We start from the raw sequence: 19,319 nt of genomic DNA, 5'->3' as shown, positions 1-19,319 counted from the left end.
ACATAAAATAATCATGATTTTTGTTAACTGGCGGATCATTATTTATATGATATCGCACACGAAACAAAAATTTCTGTTTTTAAAATTATCTAATTAACTCTATACTCATTTTTATTTTATTTTTTATATGATATCACACATTCGTAAAAAAATAGATAGTTTAAAATGCAAAAAAAAAAATATTTACTTTATGAATATAATATGAACTAATATTACAAATACATCATTTAATAAAATAAATAATTAAAAGCTGAAAATTCATATCCGCGCTAATCGGTTGATAAATAAATCAATTGTTACACGTTTAATTAACCGATTTCTATTCAACTATTAAGCAGAATAAAATAAAATAATAAATGATTTATCTTGACAGATGAGCATACCATTTTGGGACTACACGTTAAATCAAATAACTGATTTTCGTATCAGTTACATTACACAGATCAAATACATTCATAGAACATTTCAGAACCATATATTTTAGACCAAACAAGGGAAAACAACAGTTACAACATCTTTTCTTAGGCCCAATCTAAACTGAAGTGCTTTCATGCATGCCCACATACATGTCTCTCAAAAGCCTATCAACGATCCAAAACGCTACCACTGACTTTTAATCAACAAGGTTCTTCTTCCTTGGATCTCCCACTTGAAGTCTCCAATGCTTTTCAGGAAAACCCTTAACCTTTGCAGCTTTCATCCACTTCTCAATGTTCTTATCCATCTTACGAGTCAAACCACAGTAACGTTGCAGCTTCTTAGGTATCTTGTCGTACACTTTCCACCATTTCTTGTTCACAGACTCGCTTGCGTATACACGCCGCGTTGTCAAGTCCCAGTTACAATCGTAGTCTCTATAACATCTCCATGGCTTTATCCCCAAGTAGTGTATCCCTTCTAAGTTGTTAGGGAGATTGCGTTTTGGGCCAATGTTGGTTTCTTCACCGAAGTACTTCATCGTGTTTACACGTTTTGATAACCTATGCCACCACACAAAGTATTCGTTGAGAAAGCCTTGGTCTCCTCCGTTGTAAGACTTGATCTTGAACGATTGTTGCATCAGTTCCTCGAACAGACAAGCTGATGGCTCCAGAACCTAAAGAAAATAATATTTGTTACAATGTCCAATCAGGGAATTTTAAATCATTTAAGCAACAAAAGAATAGATTGTGAATAATTTGAGACAATTATTCACAAGTCTAGTGGATGATGATTAGTTGGATTGTAATTTTATAAATTTTGTTGTACAATTTAGTATGTAGTATTTTTGTTTTAACTATACCTACGGTAATGAAAAAAAAAACATATTTCTACTTTGTATTAAATAGGGTTTACAGAGAATTTTTTTATTTTTGGATTGTAACTTTAAAAATCAATATGAAATCATGATTCATAGTTTTAGAAAATGTAAATAAAAATTGAAAGTTAAAAATAGTTTGTATATCCCAACCAATCATCTCCGAAATCTTGTAAAATTGATATGTATAAAAACTAAAGAAAAAAAACTGATATTATGTAATTTTTAAAGAAAATTATGGTTTAGATGCATTACCATGACTCCAGAGTTGAACAAGACTCGGTTGTTGCCAGCAGCCGAAAGTTGAGGATAGAAGAAAAGATAATCAACATTCTTAGCGATGATGAAGTCTGCGTCTATGAAAACTAGCTTATCGTAATCTGTTACTTGCCATACACGTAACTTACTATAGTTCCACTCATTGTAAGAACCTTTCTCGGAGAAAGGGCTACTGATTCTCTCTACACGCCGCAGTTTCCACCCGGCAAGGCTTAAGCCAATGCGAGATTTGTTTTTTATAGAGTCGTCGTGTAGGAGTATCATGTCATGCCTCGAGCCAGATTGCCTTATGCTTTGCGCCAAAGCTATGGCTCCGCATACATAGCTCTCTGATGAGTGGAGTAACGTCACGTAGGCAACACGTTGGGCAGGAAATGATGATAATGTAGTTGTTGATGAGAGACTTTCGTTCTTCTGCCGTCTCCACGTTTCTTGATCTATAACAAGTAATGCATGACATATTGTTAAGCTTAGGTTTATCATGAGTTTCAACGTAAATCAATTGACAAGGAGCTGAGAAATATCATATCTGCTAGGAAAGGGAGGAAACAATTCAGATCACTCATGTCCATGTGGCTGATATGATTTGATTCTTACAAAAGTTACTTAGCATCTAGTATGTTTTAGTTGGTGATCCATTCTGTTTTTATTGTTTTTTGTCAGAATGTTTTAGACTTAAGATGTTTGCTTGTAATTTTTCTTTTTCATTTATATGATATTTAAAATTTAGCAAAAAAAAAAAAACGTAAATCAATTGACCATAAATGAATTACGTACTCCTAAATTTATAAATTAATTCATTAAATTTCCAATGTGAAACAACATCCATGAAATATTTCAACATTGTGTCAAATTCGAGTTTATCATGAGTTTCAATTTAAAACTATTTAACGATAAAATAGTAGTCCTAACTTTTTATATACTAATTCATTAATTGTTTTCATTTATTCGTTAACATATATTAAGATGAAAAGCAATACATTAGAGTAACAAGAAGATTTACCTAGTTCAGTAACCGGTGGTGCAATCTGACAAGAACCAACAGGCATGAGAAGCTTTTGCTTCAACTTCTTTAGGTTAGGCCTATACACCCAATATTTCCCCACGCGCCTCACGCGTTCATCACACCGAAAGATCTCATGCATGGGCTCACATGACCCGATGAAGACAACGTACACCGTTCGGTCAACGTTCCTCCTTCCACTCTCCACCACCAGCTTCGCTGCCGCTAGATTCACCTGTAGCCGGAAAACGTCTCTCAACCCTTTACTCTCGGAAAATCCATCGCACGGCGTTTTAACAACGACCACGTCCACGTCAGCAGCCGTACCTTCCACTTGAGGTAGAGGGACCTCTGGACACGTCGGCGTGTTCCACGTGTGATCCTCGTCGATCCAGACCGGAAATAAATTCTCCCACGTCAGATTCTTGGGAAGGGGGTCGAGCAAGACGTGGACATTCTCAAGAATCGACGTCCCGGTTGCCTCGTAGCTCTCTCGCTCGTTTTCAGCTATGTTGAGGAGACCCACTCGGATCTTTTTTTGATCCGGAAGATAGTTCTTGATGAGTCGGAGCCACCTTGGGTTACGGTTAACCGGCACCACCGGTAAAGAATAATGAATTTCGATGATCGAAGGAGAAGTGATCATGGGATTGAATAGAAACAGAGGTTTAAACCTTAAGACCAAACCCAAAAACGACAGTGACGTTAGCATTAGATAAAACATGAAAAATCTCTTGCTCGAGTTTTTGTTTTTTAACTTCATTTTTTTCCAACTCTCTCTATATGCATGCATATAATGTTCATGTATTAATATATCTCATAGACGCATTCATATATGGAAGCAGATTTGCAGACTTATTTGTGCGAATACGTGGATGGGCGATTGTGAGCACGAGGCCTGAGTCTTGAGATGTATGGACGCACGTTGGCTTAGAAAGTCAATTGATCAGGTGCGTCAACGAACGTGATTAACTTCCATGCGCGAGTTAGGTGCGTATTATAGTTTTTAAAATAGTCTTAGCAATATTTTGGAATGGCATTCTTGAATTTTAAATATCAACCATGCATTAAAGAAAACACTGGTCGTTGAATTGTCGTAGAAGGTTTCTTTGTACTTCAGTCGTCGTGTTATATTTTATGCTTCAATAACTAGTATTGTTGGGTTTGTGTATATATCGTTAAGTAGACCGAATCATTAATATCAATCGCTACACGTTAAGTTTAAATAATTGAATAAAAATTAAGTTATTAAGTAGAAATAAAATCAAATAAATTGATAATTCACTATTGATCAACTGATAAAACACAATTATAAGTGTTACTCATCTAAGTAGTTTCATCATGTGATCCTCATCAAACCGGCCTCCTCCTGGTAAGTGTTTCAAGTAAGGATGTGTGATCCGGTTGAACCAACTCGAATAAGTAAAACCGTATCAAACTGAATGCTATACAGTTTTCATTCGGTTTGCACATTCCATAATCCAAAATATATCTACATAAACCAAACCGAAATGGACATACCTAACTTTGTTTTAGTTTCTAACTTTGGGATAGAAATGGAATCGCACTGAACTCGACCGAGCAGGCGAGCACTCATGAGAGACAATAAAGATAGACAATAACATTTAAATAAAAAAACCATGTCAACCACACTTCTTCCTTACAGTTTATACATTCTTCTGTTTCATCCCTAAAATTTTCCTTAAAAAAAGAATTGAATACACAAACACTTAGATTCTTCTACAACAGATTTCAAAACCTGATATGATCTTTTAGTTTTCTTTGAAGTCTCCTCCTTTCTTAATTCCACTTGGACAAGACTAAAACTCTGCGAAATTCGTACCCTGGATTATTTTAACATTTTAAGAAATTCTTTCAAAACAAAAAAAACTCTGCGAAAGAAAAGACTATGAGATTGTACCAAAAACATAAAACTATTAATTAGGCCTAAAATTGAAAAAGTTGAAAACTCACAGTTTCTTTACCTAGACTAGTTTTACTGGTCAGGTTGGCCAGATCCCTGATGTTACCACATGGGTTGACCCATATACGGGTTATTTGGGTAAGCACTACCCGGGTTACCCATAAGCATACCCGGGTTCTTTACTGGACCAGTTCCTGGAGGCAAGTATCCATAAGGATAACCAGCAGCAGAAGCCTCAGGGACAGTTCCTCTCGGAATACTTCCCAAGACCTCATCCCTGAGATCCTCCCTAGGAACGATGTCCACAAGAAAATCAAATATGTCAGTTCTAGTCACAGCAGCTGCTATATCGTTCTTCTGCAGCGTCCTCCTCTTGTTCTCCTCCGTGTGGTTCCAGGACCTGAGTGTCAGCTCCAAGATGAACATCTCGCAGGCCCTTGCAAACACGACAGGTGCCTCGGCAGAGATCATGCGTACATCCTCGTCAGCTTTCATGATTTTCTTGATTCATGCAAGTGGAAGGCTGTGGTTCTTGAAATCAGTTGTGTTCTCAATCTCTTTGAATTGGTTCTGCCAAAAGACTTGAAGCTGTTGAGTTAGCTGTTGCTGCTGATGGTGCTGGTGAAACGCCATCTGGCCTGATGGTGCTGTAGATCCTACACTCCCGGTTTGGTATGGGTTAGTGCCGTAGTTCATGGCTCTGGACTGTCCATGCTCTTGTTGGTCCATTCTCTCTATACCAGAAACAAAGAGAAAGCGCTTTGGATTGTTTAAAAGCTTTTTCAATAAACATTTTGGCAATAATTAAAAATAAAATTATTAAGAAGACAACAATTATCAAATTAGATCTACAACAGCAACAAGTATGAAACTGAGCTTAATAATCAAAGAAAATCTACTTGCTAGAAAACAAAGAGAGCAAAGTATCTTCTAACCACAGAAGAAGTGGAAGCTTTCCTGTAGCGCCTTATAATATGTGTGGATTCACTATGAATTACACAAAATATATGCAAGAACAAAAAAATAACTAAAAATTAGGGAAAGAGAGTGAGACCTTGGAGTTGGTCTTGCAAGGAGAACCTGAAGTTGATGACCAAGGAAAACACTAGTAGATCCTCTCGGGTGTGTAGAGTTGGAAGATCTATTGTAATTTTATTTATGGCTTTTGCTTTTCTCCTTTTTCGACTTTAACAGTGAGCAACTCCGTCCATAGGAACCCTTATGGGTTCTTTAGATTAATTTAATAGTTAATAAGATGATTTGAAAGTTTAAGAACCTAGGTTAGTGGTAATTAATTTTTTGACCTCGAATGGGAGAACCTCTTAAAGGTTCTTAAATTTTTTTTTTCTTTAAATAGAATGATTTAAAAAAACATACATAAAAGTGTGCTGATTGGTCATCCAATTTTTTTCTTTTGGAGATTACTTTGTCTTTAGTTGAAGAAGCTCCACACCATTTTTGATCATGGCGAATCTCCAACCAGGCATGCTCAAGTGTAAACTTGACCTTGTAGTCATTAAAGAAGATCTCATGAGCCATCTTCAAAACATCATCCTCATTCATCCCTCGTTGATTTTCCCCCACCTTTGTTTACAGTGGCTAGGCTCTCTCTTTTGCAAAGCAGAGAGCTTTGGGCTTGAAGCAACATAGGAGGCAATCCGTTTCCAAAACGCAATTGCCTTCTGTTCATTACCCACGACAGGATCTTTCGATGTGTTCAACCAAGCACCTATGAGAACGATATCTTCAGTTGGTGACCACTTTCTTCTTTATTTACGGTCAGACACCATGAGTTCATCTTCTTTTCCATCATCAGCCCACTGTGATCCGAAGACAGAGGCATCCGAGGAAGACAGGTCTACACTAGCTTCACGAGTCACAAAGGAGAAGGAGGTGTTTGGGTGTTGACTGTTTAAGAGGTTTTGAAAGCTACCGGTTTGAGTAAATTGATCCATAGCGAAGAAGAAGGATATAGGAATTATCAAAGAAGAAGGAGATATTAAGCAAGAAGGGGAGAGTTGTTCGATTTTAAATGCAATGTTAAGGAGAGTTTAGTGTGTTTTTAATGGCAATCAATGCCTTTACCTATAACTATAACAAGCAAGAAAACTAAATGTAAATCACTTCAACCAATATCTAAACACGCAACAAACACCTACCAGCATACATTCAAGTCCATTTAATTCCGGCTAATAAATATCTAACAACTTTTAAAAAAAAAAGAGTAATTACCTCCTGCTTTGATGAAGTTGTAGCCGTTTCCGAGAGGCTCGCATGGGTTCAATGCCTCTGAGATGCGAACACTTCAATGCCTCTGAGATGCGAACCAACCCTTATACACAACCAACAAAGAAATAACAGTCTAAAATCTATCAGAAAACAGACTAAAATGTATGTGAAATCACAGTAAAATGTATGAGAAAACATACAAAAAATATTTGAGAAAACAGAGGCTTGAACAGAGTAAAATCAAGTGAAGCATATACTAAGAACATAACGTTTTGTATGAATCAGATCAGATCACATTCATCAACCTCAAGAACGTTATGTATGATCACAACCATTTCAAAAAACACTTCTCAAAAAACATTAACCTGATCTAAGATTGTAAAACACTTCTCAAAAAAATTCCATCTTTCTCAACAAAACGATGAGATCACGTTGATTTCACAAAAACCCATTTCGACAAGACAATCATATCACTTCATCAATCTCAAGAACACAAACAAGAAAAGCAAAATAGAATTTTTATGAAGAAGAAAGCCACTTACACTCAGGAGAAGAGACGTCGGTGAAACCCATCACGACGGAGCTGGCGGAAGAGAAGCTTCGTGGAGGAAGTCAAAGCGAAACCCATCACGACGGAGAAGGCGCACCGATCGACAGAGAACACGGATCGACAGCGAAGCAAGAGTGAGACAGACGAAGGAGTCATCGATAACGGAGACTCCGAGAGGAAGATCTACTGGTGGAGAGACGTCGACGACGGACTGACAAAGAAGATGGACCGACGGAGATAACGGAGACTCCGAGAGGAAGATCGACTTGTGGAGAGACGACGACGACGGAGACTCCAAGAGAGAAGACACAACTACGGTTTCATCGAAACCCCGATGAAAAGAGAGAGAGACAATACAGGTGCGGTGCAATGAGAGACCGCCACGTACGCGCCTCTTACCAGCTCCAATAAGCCCAAACTAAGGGGCGGTTCTCTTAATTTTGGGCCTTTTTGATTTAAATTTTTTTTACTTTTGGATTAGGAGCTCTTGGAGAACCCCTTGATGGAGGTGGTCTAACAATAAGAAGACAAAAGGAGTCAGTGGAAAGCTCTAAAAAGATAGGTGTCGTGTCAAGTACTGGGCTTTTGTCAAGATTCTTCTACTTTGTCAGAAGTAGTTTGTGTTTCATGTAATAAATTAAAGGTGGGCGTTCGGGTTCAGATCGGGTATTTCGGATTTTCGGGTATAGAGGTGTAGAACCCGTTCGGATATTTATAAACTTCGAGCCGGGTTCGGGTATTTTTAGTTCGGATTTGGTTATTTCGGATCGGGTTCGGATATTTAGATTTTGAAAAAAAATATATTAAATTTTTTATTTTTCAAATTTCTTGTATTTAAAAATATAACTTTCACTTAACTAATTTTTTTTTATTTTTAATAGATTGAATGGTTAATAGATTTGGACATAATATTTTAAAACTAAAAAGACATTAATTAGGCTATTGTTTTTAAATTTTGGATGTAACTTTTTGTTAATTCTTGAAATAAAAATTTTGACATGCATTTTAAGTGAGTAGCAAATCATTTTCTCCGTAACTGTATGTATATCATATGAACCTAAAGTATGTGTAGTATCAATATAAATATTTTATATAAAATGAGAGATGTAAACTAAATATAAGTTTAATTATACATATGTTCGGTTATCTTCGGATATCCATTCGGGTTCAGATATTAAATCTCTCATAATTCAATACCCGTTCGGATATTTTGCTATTTCGGTTCGGATTTTTCGGATCGGATTCGGATACGGCTTCGGATATCGGGTAAAATGCTCAGTCCTATAATAAATTATTATTTCTTTGACTCAATAGAATATGCTGTAATAAAGAATAAAAAAATTATAGGTATATTCACTTTACACCTCTCATTGTTGTCTTTTCCTAAAAGTAAGTTCACGAATCGTATGTTTAATGAGTGCTCAAGAGCCAACAAATATGTATGCCAAACTCAATCCCTAGAAACTTATCAGCATAGGTTTACATATGCAGTCTACAATTCAGTTGAAACTGCCTAAATTGCTTTGTTTTATGTTTAAGTCCAAATAAAGTTGAACGCGTTGCCAGAACATCATAGCTTAAGTTCGGTTTAATATAAATGCACGTTGGTGTCTACAGATGAGGTGAAAATTTAGAAAAAATTGGGGCATTCCGAGAATTGAACTCGGGACCTCTCGCACCCTAAGCGAGAATCATACCACTAGACCAAATGCCCTTTTTGATTAATGCTTCCATAAAATTGTATTTCTTGCTATCAAATCCACTTTGCTAGTTGAATTATTGTCTGCTTTGTTCCTATAAGTCTAGAAGGCTAGAATCATAGTCGGTTCAGCATCTGGTATAGTTATTTGTGAAATTCTGGTAACCAAATGCTATAGAGCCCTTTAGAAAACGACATTCTACTTATTATTCTTACACATTGGTGAACCATACTTAACCGGTATGCAAATGTGGTTTCCTATTCATTCTTGAACCAACGAAATACTCCTAAACTTGATTTCCAACTGAAAATCAACCAACACATGAGATAAATAATAGCAATGTATAATCAGCATCATTCTTCATCGGCAGTCTTATCTAACAAATCAAAATATTCATCGAGATGCAAAGACAAAACTGTTCCATGTTTCATGAGAACCATCAACACGACCCATTGGTTCATCAACCATATCTTTAGGCATATTCCCTATATTTTTCAACTGCTCGAACTCTTCCACCGTCTGATTTATAGTTAGCATAATTGATCATGTACAAAGAAAGTATATATGGTCGGATGCGTGGTTATTGACATTTTTATATAATTTATAGTTTACTATAGCCGTGTTCGTTTCTTAGCCGCAAGACGCAGCGCCAACGACCAAAAATTAAACGGGAATCACGTCAACGCACAACACCCATGACCGCAGCGGCGATTAACAACACGCAACACCGATGACCCAGGGGCAGTAGAAGGGACGCTGAAAATTTTAGCGGTACCGGCGTCAAGTTTTTTGGGTCTCCGGAAATCGTTGGCGGTTACTTTAGCTTCAGATTCTATTATTTTGATCATCATCACCGTGCTTTTTCTTGCCGCAGCGGGAGCGTCTTGCGGTTAACAAACGAACACGGCTTATATCACACAGAACTATATATTTTGATGCATACCTAACTAAAACCATACATATTTTTTTCAGACACGAAAAATACAAATTTATTGTTGTCATTTTCCCATATAAAATTAGATCCATACACAAATCTCATGTAAACCCACACCAATCATAATAATCGATTTTTCAATTACAATAATCGATTTGTATGAATCATTGTACAGAGTTGGTGAACAATGCTTGTATTTCTTCAAGTGATCGGCCTTTCGTCTCCGGTACTAAAAAGTATATAAATACAATCGAAAATGCGGAGACCATTGAAAAGATGAAGAACATTCCTTGAAAAAATGAACGAAAAGACAATCAGTCACTTAGAGCGAATTATCTCATAAAAGTAAAATGAGTAATTAAGTTTTGTTTTGAAAAGACAGTAATTAAGTTAAATACTATATTTATATCTACGTATTGTATTTACCTGATGCATTCCATTGTAGCATGAAGTTGAAAGTATATGTGATAACCCAACCAAATAACCAATTAGTTACGGTAACTAAGGTTCCCGCTGACACTTTCACATTCATGGGAAATATCTGCAAAGAAAACAAAACATATTTATTTGTATAGTTCACTCATCACTGATAAAACTAAGGGAAAATATGAAATAAAAACATGAATATAAAAGTTGGAATACCTCAGCCATTATAATCCATGGTAGTCCTCCCATTCCCATCGCAAATGACACAATATGACCCTATACATTCCATAAATCACCAACTAAACTAATCAGCATTGAAAGAAGTTAATAAAAAAAATTGAAGTTGTAACTTAAAAAAATTGCATATTTTGTAACGGTATTTTAGAAAGAAAAAAAAAACTAGGGCTAATACCAATACGCCGATGCAAGTGAGGATGGGAGTAAGATCCGGTAGAATTCCAAATGACTGCTCCACATTTAACAAATTTTAAGACAATAAGTTAGCTTATATGGTTGCATGTTTTATATCCATGTTAAGAAAATATATATTAGATTCACATTATAAGTATGAATAGACTTAAAATCACCTGGAAACCGTATGAAACACTTAACAGGAAAGCACTTAAGCCCATCGCAGCACAAGAAGACTGTTCAAATTTATATTAAAATAGTTTTTAGTTTGATGAAGACAAATCATAATAAGATTGTATTTGAGTTAGTATATTTAACCATTAGGAGTGTTCTCCTCCCCAATTTATCGACTATGATTGTTCCCAGCATTGCTTTTGGAACCTAAAAAAATAATAATCACATTTATTCATTCTTTTTAGTATTGAGATTTATCTGATATTATAAATGTTCTTTTGTTCTTGAAAACTTACCATGATCGTGGCTATTACTGATGTGCCGATAGCACTAGGAAATCCTGAAAGCAAAATATATAAGTTAACATTTTCTAATTGGATTAAACTATTTACACATGACATGTACATAATGTATATTAAAGTGTATCATAACTAATTAACTATATAATATTGACATTAATATTTAGAATTTTTTCCTATAACTTACCTCCTTTTTGGAAGAGGCTACTGGCATAATAAGTTACACCCGAGCTACCGCTTAATTGTTGCAAAAACATTAAACCGACTCCGATCTGTATACAAATATATGTCATTACTTAATAATTGAACTATCATTAGTTGAAAACAGTCACATTTCATTAGCAACTATCTTTTTCTTAGTTCAAATACTTAAAAAAAACTTACAAGTAACGGATATGCATATCGTCTCTGAAACAATTCAGCCATTCGAGTTTCACCATCGAGCTCCGATAATTCTATGGTATCCTGTAAAAGGAAAAAAAAAATGAGAACCAATACTATATAATGGAAGATTTTTATTCCTAAAAATGTGAAGTTAATACCCTAATTGTGTTTGCTTCACGCGAAATGTCCACATCGGGTCCCCTAAGGCGTTGCAAAGCCGATCGGCATTCTTTATCGCGACCTTTTTTCGCCTGTCACATATATATAACATGATATTATATAAAAAAACAAAAAAAAACAAAATGTATTTAAAATTGTTCGAACAAAACTTCAAAACCGGGTTGTTACGAGAAAAAAAAACGGACTATCATAGGTTATATCCACAAAAACCAATACAACGTGCAAATATAAATTAACGTACCAACCATCTTGGAGACTCGGGAATGAAAAATAAACAAAAAACGTGGAGCACGCATGGCACAAAACCTACAAACATAAGAAAGGCAATGTTAGATTAAGCAGGTTTGAATTAAATCAATTATTCTTCTATATATGATATAGAAAAATAATCATACCGACTATTGCTAGCCATCTCCATGGAATGAAATTGCCAATGATGAAGAAGAGTGCAATGCCGCAATTTTGCATCAGCTACAAGACATTTATATAACAAAATTTTATATTAATACCCCGAATAACAAAATACTAGAATGTAAATAAGCTTTCGGTTCATTTTGGGAGGGTAGTTAGAGCGAATTCTAACATAAAGTATGCTCGTGATGTATAAAAGCTTTTTTGAATAAATTTAACATTCATTCAAAAAAAAAAAACCGCTTCGACTAAAACAGGCCGGATATGTTGATTAACTTCGTTAATTAGAACTTAAACCGGTCCAACAAATAAACACAATTTAACGTACTTGATTGGCGAACACAAACGATCCACGGACATGCTTCGGTGCAATTTCGGCTATATAGACTGGAATCTACATGAAAACACACAACTTTTTTTTTTTTTTTTTTAAACTTACTACACAACTTCATTAAGATAAAGTTTCTAAATTATAATAACTTGCTTTTGAGAAAAACTATAAGAAAGTTATACGACATAATATGGTTTTTGTATGGGTGAATATATTTTTTCGTTGTGTCGGCCAGTAATTTTTCATTTATGAGGTGAAAATGAAGTTTTACCACGTAGCTAAATAAACCAACACCGATTCCAAGTAATAATCTTCCACAGTCCAGCCACAATGCGTCCTTCAAAATATGAAATATAAAAGATAATTTATCACTTCAATATAAACAAAACAAACAAGAAGTCGAAACAAACCTGGGCCAATGCTACCGCAAGCCAGCCTGTAAGGCAGAAGGCTTCGCAAAACAACATGGTCTGTTTTTTTTGGTTCAGAAAAGAGTGGTAAAAAAGGCAAGCATTAATTAGCAGGTTCAGTAAATGACAACCGGTAAAACCAAACCATATGACAAAATCAAAACCGAAAATTTACCCGCTTTCTTCCCAAGACGTCAGCGACTTTACCGCTGAAGACTGCACCAATCAAACCTCCTAGCGTCAAAACGGACGCGAACATAGAGTACTGCGTGATCAATACAATAGGTCAAATTAAAAGTCAAACTTAATTTTTTATATATTTTTTTTTTGAGAAATATGATATTCACCTCTGCAACTGAGAGAGATAGATCTTTTGTAATCCCTGTTTGGGCACCCGATGAAAAACCGGCCTACAAAATCGACACAACCAAAAATTAATTAAGCCGTTCAGTTAGTTAGAAACATTCAGACTCGTAAACCGGATCATTTCTAGTTAAACCGAGTAAGCCGCGAATAGAATAGAGATATGGAGAAGATGACTCACGCCACACCCGGTGCAGAAAGAGCCAGAGACGGCAACAAAGGTGCTGAGGAATACAATGGCGGTAACACGACATTCACCATCGTCGTTTTGAGCTTTCTTGATAATATCTCTCGGTGATTTCTTGGTTATATCTCTCGGGGATTTCCTCGATAATCCAGTTTCAAGAAAAAGGTCTTCGTTTGGGAACTTCCTCTCTCTTATGCTTAAGCTCTTCCTCAGTAACCCTTTCTCCATGCTTTTTTGTCTATCCATTTTACCTTTTTCTTGTTCTCTCGAAGATACAAAAAAAGTTGATAAAAGAGAAAAAATAATTAAAACAATTGGAAGAAAAGTTAAGTTGTGAGAACTTAGAAGTTCCTTGAAAGGTTCTTATGCAAATTGAGGGTTGGATTTTTGTGTTCTCGGATATTTTTATAAAACGTCATAATTAAATAATTGGTTTTTTTTTGGGCAACTTTTTTTTTTTCCTAACGCGAGAACTTCCTAGGAGGTCATCCATCCTCGTACTAATCTCGTCCAATCACGCTTAAATGCGGAGTTCTGATGGGATTCGGTGCATTAGTACTGGTATGATCACACAATTAAATAATTGGCTATAGTTTGTTTTGTAGGTTTTATATATTCAGTGGACTTGGTCGTGTACTCTAGGGAGGGCGATCGTGCTCGCTGAGTTTAGATAAGGACTTATCGGTGAGATAGCCAATTTTCTTATCGGTGAGATAACCAATTTTAGAGACAAAATTAAGAATATAGCATATAATTCGATATTATTAGATTTCAAGCATTTTGTTCCTTTTCTTCCAGTTTTTTTTTTTTTGAGTCAGTTGCCGATAATAACATCCAAAAAGCATGTCATTTAAATAAAAAATAAATAAAAATGTTATTAGAGTAGTGGTGGTTATGACATCCACTTTGATTACAGTGATAGTATATAAGTAGAATAGACCAAGCTAAATGGTATAGTTTATGTTAATGGAATTATAAAATGATTTAAATATATTAATATACTATACATATCCAAAATTAATAAAATTAAACCCAACTCCAACCCAAATATTTCAAAAACTAAACCCAAGACACTAATCTCTAAACCCTAGAAGAAAATATAAACTCTAACCCAAATATCAAACTATGCACATAATACATAATATTAAATATTATCAAAATAGAATAGTAACAAACAAAATAGCATAAAACTGTTTACCCTAACATCAACCCAAACCTACAACAAACTAAACCTAAAACACTAATCACTAAACCTTAAAAAGAAATATAAACTCTAACTCAAATATCAAAATATGCAGATCCAAATAAAATAGTAACAACGAAATAGCATAGTACATATTGTTCAAGTAGAATAGTACAACCGACAACTTATAGTATATATGAGTGTTGGTGGTTATGGCGGAAGAAGCGGAGACTGGTATCAAGAAGATTGTGGTTGTTTCGAAGGATCTAATGGCAAAACTATAATATTGAAAATTACAGATCTGGTTATTAATAACTAAAAGAAATGATGATGATAGAAAAAGAGGTGGTGATTAAAGACACAATAAATACAAAGCACAATGTGAAGTTGGTGATAGCGTATCGTAACGGTGATAGAAGATAAGGCACTGAAGATGGAAGAAGAGTGGTGGTAATTAATAATCAAAGAAAAAGAAGAAAAATGTATTTTTTTTTTCATTAACCGGTAACTAAAAAAAGTAATATAGTATATATTTCATAAATAATTGAAGAATTTTTTTTTTTGGTTAGATAGTTAATTATGATTTTTTTTTTGGCTATACAGTCCAATTCCCCTTTAAATAATCTTTACTATATTTGAAAACAAAAAATCTTACTATATTTGTATAATGGCATTTTTGTATTATCAGAAAATTTAGAATAGGTCGTCCTGAATTATATAAGAAAGCGCGGTTCAAAATTACACAATTTATTTTAAAATGGCTTTGTTTAGATTCAGTCATCTTCTTTGAACTTGACTATGTGTTTGATTTTTATTTTCTATGATTGCATTTGCTTATACTTGTGTTGTACAGTGAATATATTTTATTTGTGTTTATTCCTAAATTTATACATGCAAAATAGTAAATTCATATGTTTATGTCTAGGTGTAATATATATTTATATACTTATTTTTGTCAATACATATTTACATACAGTACTTGAGAAATGATGATTTAAAGGAATTTTATGCAGGCAAAGGCGATGAGTTTGTGAGAAATTGTTAAAAAAAAAAGAATTATACATGTTGTTATCAAGATTGAGAATTGAAAAGTCGTTGCGACTTTTATTTTTCTGGTAGACCATTCTTTGCTTTTTTCTTAAATACAAATATTTGACCATTCTGTGTACATACAGCCAAGGAGCAACAGCTATGAAGGTGATCCATTTCGAGTACTTTTAATGAATTTAAAAGTAGGGGTGAGGACGGACCGGATATCCAGAATTTTAAGGATATATGTGATCCGATCCGTTCCTACGAATAATTGATTTTTCGATTCAATTCGATTCGTAACTTTTTGGATATCCGGTGTTCCGGATATCCGCAAATATCCAAATTTTTGTCGGATATCCGATTCGATCCGTGATAAATAATAAAAAATTAAACTAAAGAAAAAAATAGAAATCCGATATAAAATAGTAATATTTCATTAAAATTTCTTTAAAAATTATGTACTTTTAAAAATTTTAATAACTAAATAATTAATTTAGTGAATAAAAACATTATAAAACTTATATAGAGATATAAAGTATATATACTATATACTTTTATAAACATGTATACATGTATATGTATATAACTGATCGGATCGGATATCCGTTTTTAAAAATATTAGTATTTGTGATTTGCTTCGTCTTTAATGGATATTGAATTTTAGTATTTGCTTTGATTCATTAAGTTACGAATATCCGGATTTTTCGGATCGAATCGAAACAAATAACGGATCAAATTAAAATTTACGAATATTTTGTCCATCCCTATTTAAAAGTGATCAAAATCTCGTCAAATTTGACTAATCTATATGCATATATATATATATAAATGTTATAAAAATATTAGTTATATCGTTAAATATGGGTCACTTGTGATCTGTTTGGTCATAAATGCAATAACCAAGCTAGAGAGTAAAAAAAGTAGAAAGGAGCTTCACCTTGGCTACATGCACTAATACACACGTCTTTTCAACGTTTTCATTAATATTCAGAGTGTGATTGTAAAAAGGAGAATTAGAAAGTTGGGCAACTTTTAAGTTTAAATTAGAAATTTGGTCAAGTCCAAGTTTTAATTAGGTTGTTGGGAAACCTAGTAGGAGAAAGAAGAAAAAGTGGACAATTTTAACCTCTTTGCCCAATAATCTTGAGCTGAAAATCGTGGGACCAGGCTGTCTTTTGCCCACAAAAACTTGCCTCAGGAAGACCGACACACGCACGCCGGATGTGCGTGTAATAGATGAATTGAATATTATATTATTTTAATTTCAGAACGAAACATGCTTTTGGGCTTCGTTTTTGGGCTATTTGACCCCAAAACTTGAAAGCTTTATTGGTTCTGATTTAATGACCGGTGACTTTGGAAAAATGTGTTTTACTTTAATTTATTAATTAAAAACAAGGCAAAAATTAATTATTTAATACAAAAACGTACGAACCCTATCTCTTTGCATGTCTCTTTGTTGAGGAGTAAAATAGGCTACCGAACAAGGGAACTTGAGGCAGCGATTTTTACACACAAAGGCATGAGCTGCATCTGATATGATGAGGGAGGAAAGGGTATGGCGCATGGTGGGTGTTCTGTATCTAGCATCGAAGGTAAATCATATATAAGCCGTACACAATTGCATTTATGACATTATAGTTATGGCTGAAATCATTTATTACAGATTTGTGGGTGTTCGGAATTCAGGTGTTTGTTTGTACGAAACTATATTTATTGCTTCTGACTAGCACATTGAATTTTTAAAAAAATTTAAATTATATTTTTCGTAGGTGTTCACGATTCATACATCGTTGTAATCTCTGGACGGTGGATTATGTACGACACTGGTGACTGGGATTTTAAACTTGATAGCGACCGTATGGGGAGGGCTGTCTATGCGAAGTTGATAACTTCTGTTGAAGACTTGAAGCGGGCCATTATTGAGTCATACGGTCTAGTTGGAATGTCTGTTGTTTGAAGTCCAAAGAAGTTGCCAGCAGCAACGAAATGCAAGTTGGGAGTATGTATGCTGATGTGCACACCCGGAATGAAGTTAATTACGGTGAGACTGATTTGACCGAAGATGAAATAATTCTTATGGGAGTTGCGGAAATTGAAGCAGTTTATGCCTCAAATGGTTTTGGGATGCGTGTAAGTGGATGGAACTGCATGTGAAGTTCAGAATAAAGTGGAGACGACTGAAGATGCTGCGTTAGGGGAAGGCGAAGATGCCGACGATGAGGATTATGATTCGATGAGGATTATGATTACAATTTATGGCATGATTTTGTTGGACGAAATTGTGAATGGGAAGATGATAAGGATGAGGATCGAGGGGTAGGTGGTGGTGGTCGAACGAACGTAACATATGGAGGTGTACGTGGTGAGGTGGTGACTAAAGTGAGGAGTGGACGAACTAATCCTTCTTCAAACAAAGGCAGTGGTTCATCCACAAACAAACAGCGTACCGCAAACCCACCATCATCTTTTGAAGATTACGTAGATGAGGGTAGAGATTACATAGGCTCATCTAGGATTTCGATGGAGAATACTGAAGAAGCAAGTAACAATTCAGGTGTCAAGTCAAGTGATCAAGTGCCCGACACTAAGAATCATTCGGGAAGTTGACGACAGTGATGATTTCGTTGGGCAGGTCCCTCAATGTGTTTCGTCTAGGCCGACATATGATACATCTGATGGAGAAGGCGAGGGAGACGATTTCGAGGAACCGGTACCTATGTGTGTTTCTGTTGGTCACACACATGAAACTCCGGATGGAGAAGACGAGGATGACGACTTTGTCGAACCAGTACCTCAGTGTGTTTCGGTTGGTCAGACACATGAAAGTCCGGATGGAGAAGACGAGGATGACGACTTTGTCGAACCAGTACCTCAGTGTGTTTCGGTTGGTCAGACACATGAAAGTCCGGATGGAGAAGACGAGGATGACGACTTTGTCGAACCAGTACCTCAGTGTGTTTCGGTTGGTCAGACACATGAAAGTCCGGATGGAGAAGACGAGGATGACGACTTTGTCGAACCAGTACCTCAGTGTGTTTCGGTTGGTCAGACACATGAAAGTCCGGATGGAGAAGACGAGGATGACGACTTTGTCAAACCGGTACCTCAGTCTCGAATCCGTGAGGAAGACGTAAGAAGACGTCGTGAAAAGGATAAGGTTGATGACGAATCACTCATGAAATCCGCTAGAGCCGTTGAGCTATATGGATTTGAGGATGTAGAAGCTTCGTCTAACAACGAAGCAGTTAACGATTATACCGTCGATGATATTGACTTCTCTCTAGCAGATGCTGATATGTACACTGGGAAGCTATTCAGTAGCAAGCAAGAATTCAAGATCAGTTTGCACATTTATGCCTTAAAGCAGGTGTTCAGGTTCAAGTTCCACAAACATGCGTTTAACTACGTCGCATGGAAATGCATTGATAAAAACTGCAAATTTTATGTTATGGCTAAGCAATTGGGGGAATCTTCGACATATCAGGTGAGGAAGGCGCAACTGAAGCATGTATGCACATCTGATGCTAAAGCGCAATATAAGAAACATGCGACGTCGAAAGTAATAGCTGCACTAATGAGATCGAAGTATGAAAGGCTCCAAGCTGGACC

At 35.5% G+C, this 19,319-nt stretch overlaps 2 protein-coding genes, 1 non-coding gene and 1 pseudogene across 4 annotated transcripts; all 4 read right to left on the bottom strand.

The window, feature by feature from the left end:
• Positions 1-593: 593 nt before the first annotated feature.
• On the bottom strand, positions 594-3,342 carry LOC106311159 (putative UDP-glucuronate:xylan alpha-glucuronosyltransferase 5). 2 transcript variants are annotated; one of them, XM_013748385.1, is made up of 3 exons: positions 2,580-3,342; positions 1,553-2,013; positions 594-1,096 (listed from the first exon to the last, which is right to left on the bottom strand). In XM_013748385.1, the coding sequence occupies exons 1-3, from the start codon at positions 3,340-3,342 to the stop codon at positions 614-616; spliced, it is 1,707 nt and encodes a 568-aa protein (XP_013603839.1). In that variant the 3' UTR covers positions 594-613. The 2 variants fall into 2 exon arrangements, with proteins under 2 accessions (XP_013603839.1, XP_013603840.1); XM_013748386.1 differs by having other exon boundaries at positions 1,553-2,007.
• A 1,233-nt stretch (positions 3,343-4,575) lies between these two features.
• Positions 4,576-5,665, bottom strand: LOC106310942 (annotated as a pseudogene).
• Positions 5,666-8,924: 3,259 nt separating this feature from the next.
• TRNAP-AGG lies at positions 8,925-8,996 on the bottom strand. Its single transcript has one exon. It is a non-coding gene; the product is annotated as a tRNA-Pro (tRNA).
• A 966-nt stretch (positions 8,997-9,962) lies between these two features.
• Positions 9,963-13,810, bottom strand: LOC106309837 (sugar transporter ERD6-like). Its single transcript, XM_013746981.1, has 18 exons — positions 13,487-13,810; positions 13,290-13,352; positions 13,118-13,207; positions 12,943-13,002; positions 12,804-12,869; positions 12,530-12,595; positions 12,186-12,261; positions 12,032-12,096; positions 11,769-11,861; positions 11,611-11,691; positions 11,414-11,498; positions 11,224-11,267; positions 11,072-11,134; positions 10,930-10,989; positions 10,755-10,808; positions 10,559-10,618; positions 10,343-10,457; positions 9,963-10,205 (listed from the first exon to the last, which is right to left on the bottom strand). The coding sequence occupies exons 1-18, from the start codon at positions 13,736-13,738 to the stop codon at positions 10,081-10,083; spliced, it is 1,518 nt and encodes a 505-aa protein (XP_013602435.1). The 5' UTR covers positions 13,739-13,810; the 3' UTR covers positions 9,963-10,080.
• Positions 13,811-19,319: the final 5,509 nt, after the last annotated feature.

Source organism: Brassica oleracea, chromosome C8 (genome assembly GCF_000695525.1).
Source record: "Brassica oleracea var. oleracea cultivar TO1000 chromosome C8, BOL, whole genome shotgun sequence".
Classification (NCBI taxonomy): Eukaryota; Viridiplantae; Streptophyta; class Magnoliopsida; order Brassicales; family Brassicaceae; genus Brassica; species Brassica oleracea.
This window is presented reverse-complemented; position numbering and strand designations above follow the sequence as displayed.

Bases quoted from the DNA above. Each gene is read 5' to 3' on its own strand.
- LOC106311159 (XM_013748385.1), bottom strand. From the start codon at position 3,342: ATGAAGTTAAAAAACAAAAACTCGAGCAAGAGATTTTTCATGTTTTAT. The intron at 2,014-2,579 runs GTAAATCTTCTT...TACTTGTTATAG, and splicing joins ACCACCGGTTACTGAACTAG to ATCAAGAAACGTGGAGACGG. The intron at 1,097-1,552 runs GTAATGCATCTA...TATTTTCTTTAG, and splicing joins TGTTCAACTCTGGAGTCATG to GTTCTGGAGCCATCAGCTTG.
- LOC106309837 (XM_013746981.1), bottom strand. From the start codon at position 13,738: ATGGATAGACAAAAAAGCATGGAGAAAGGGTTACTGAGGAAGAGCTTA. The intron at 12,596-12,803 runs GTAAAACTTCAT...GTTTTCATGTAG, and splicing joins TTGGTTTATTTAGCTACGTG to ATTCCAGTCTATATAGCCGA. The intron at 11,135-11,223 runs GTAAGTTTTCAA...TTATTTTTTTAG, and splicing joins CAGTAATAGCCACGATCATG to GTTCCAAAAGCAATGCTGGG.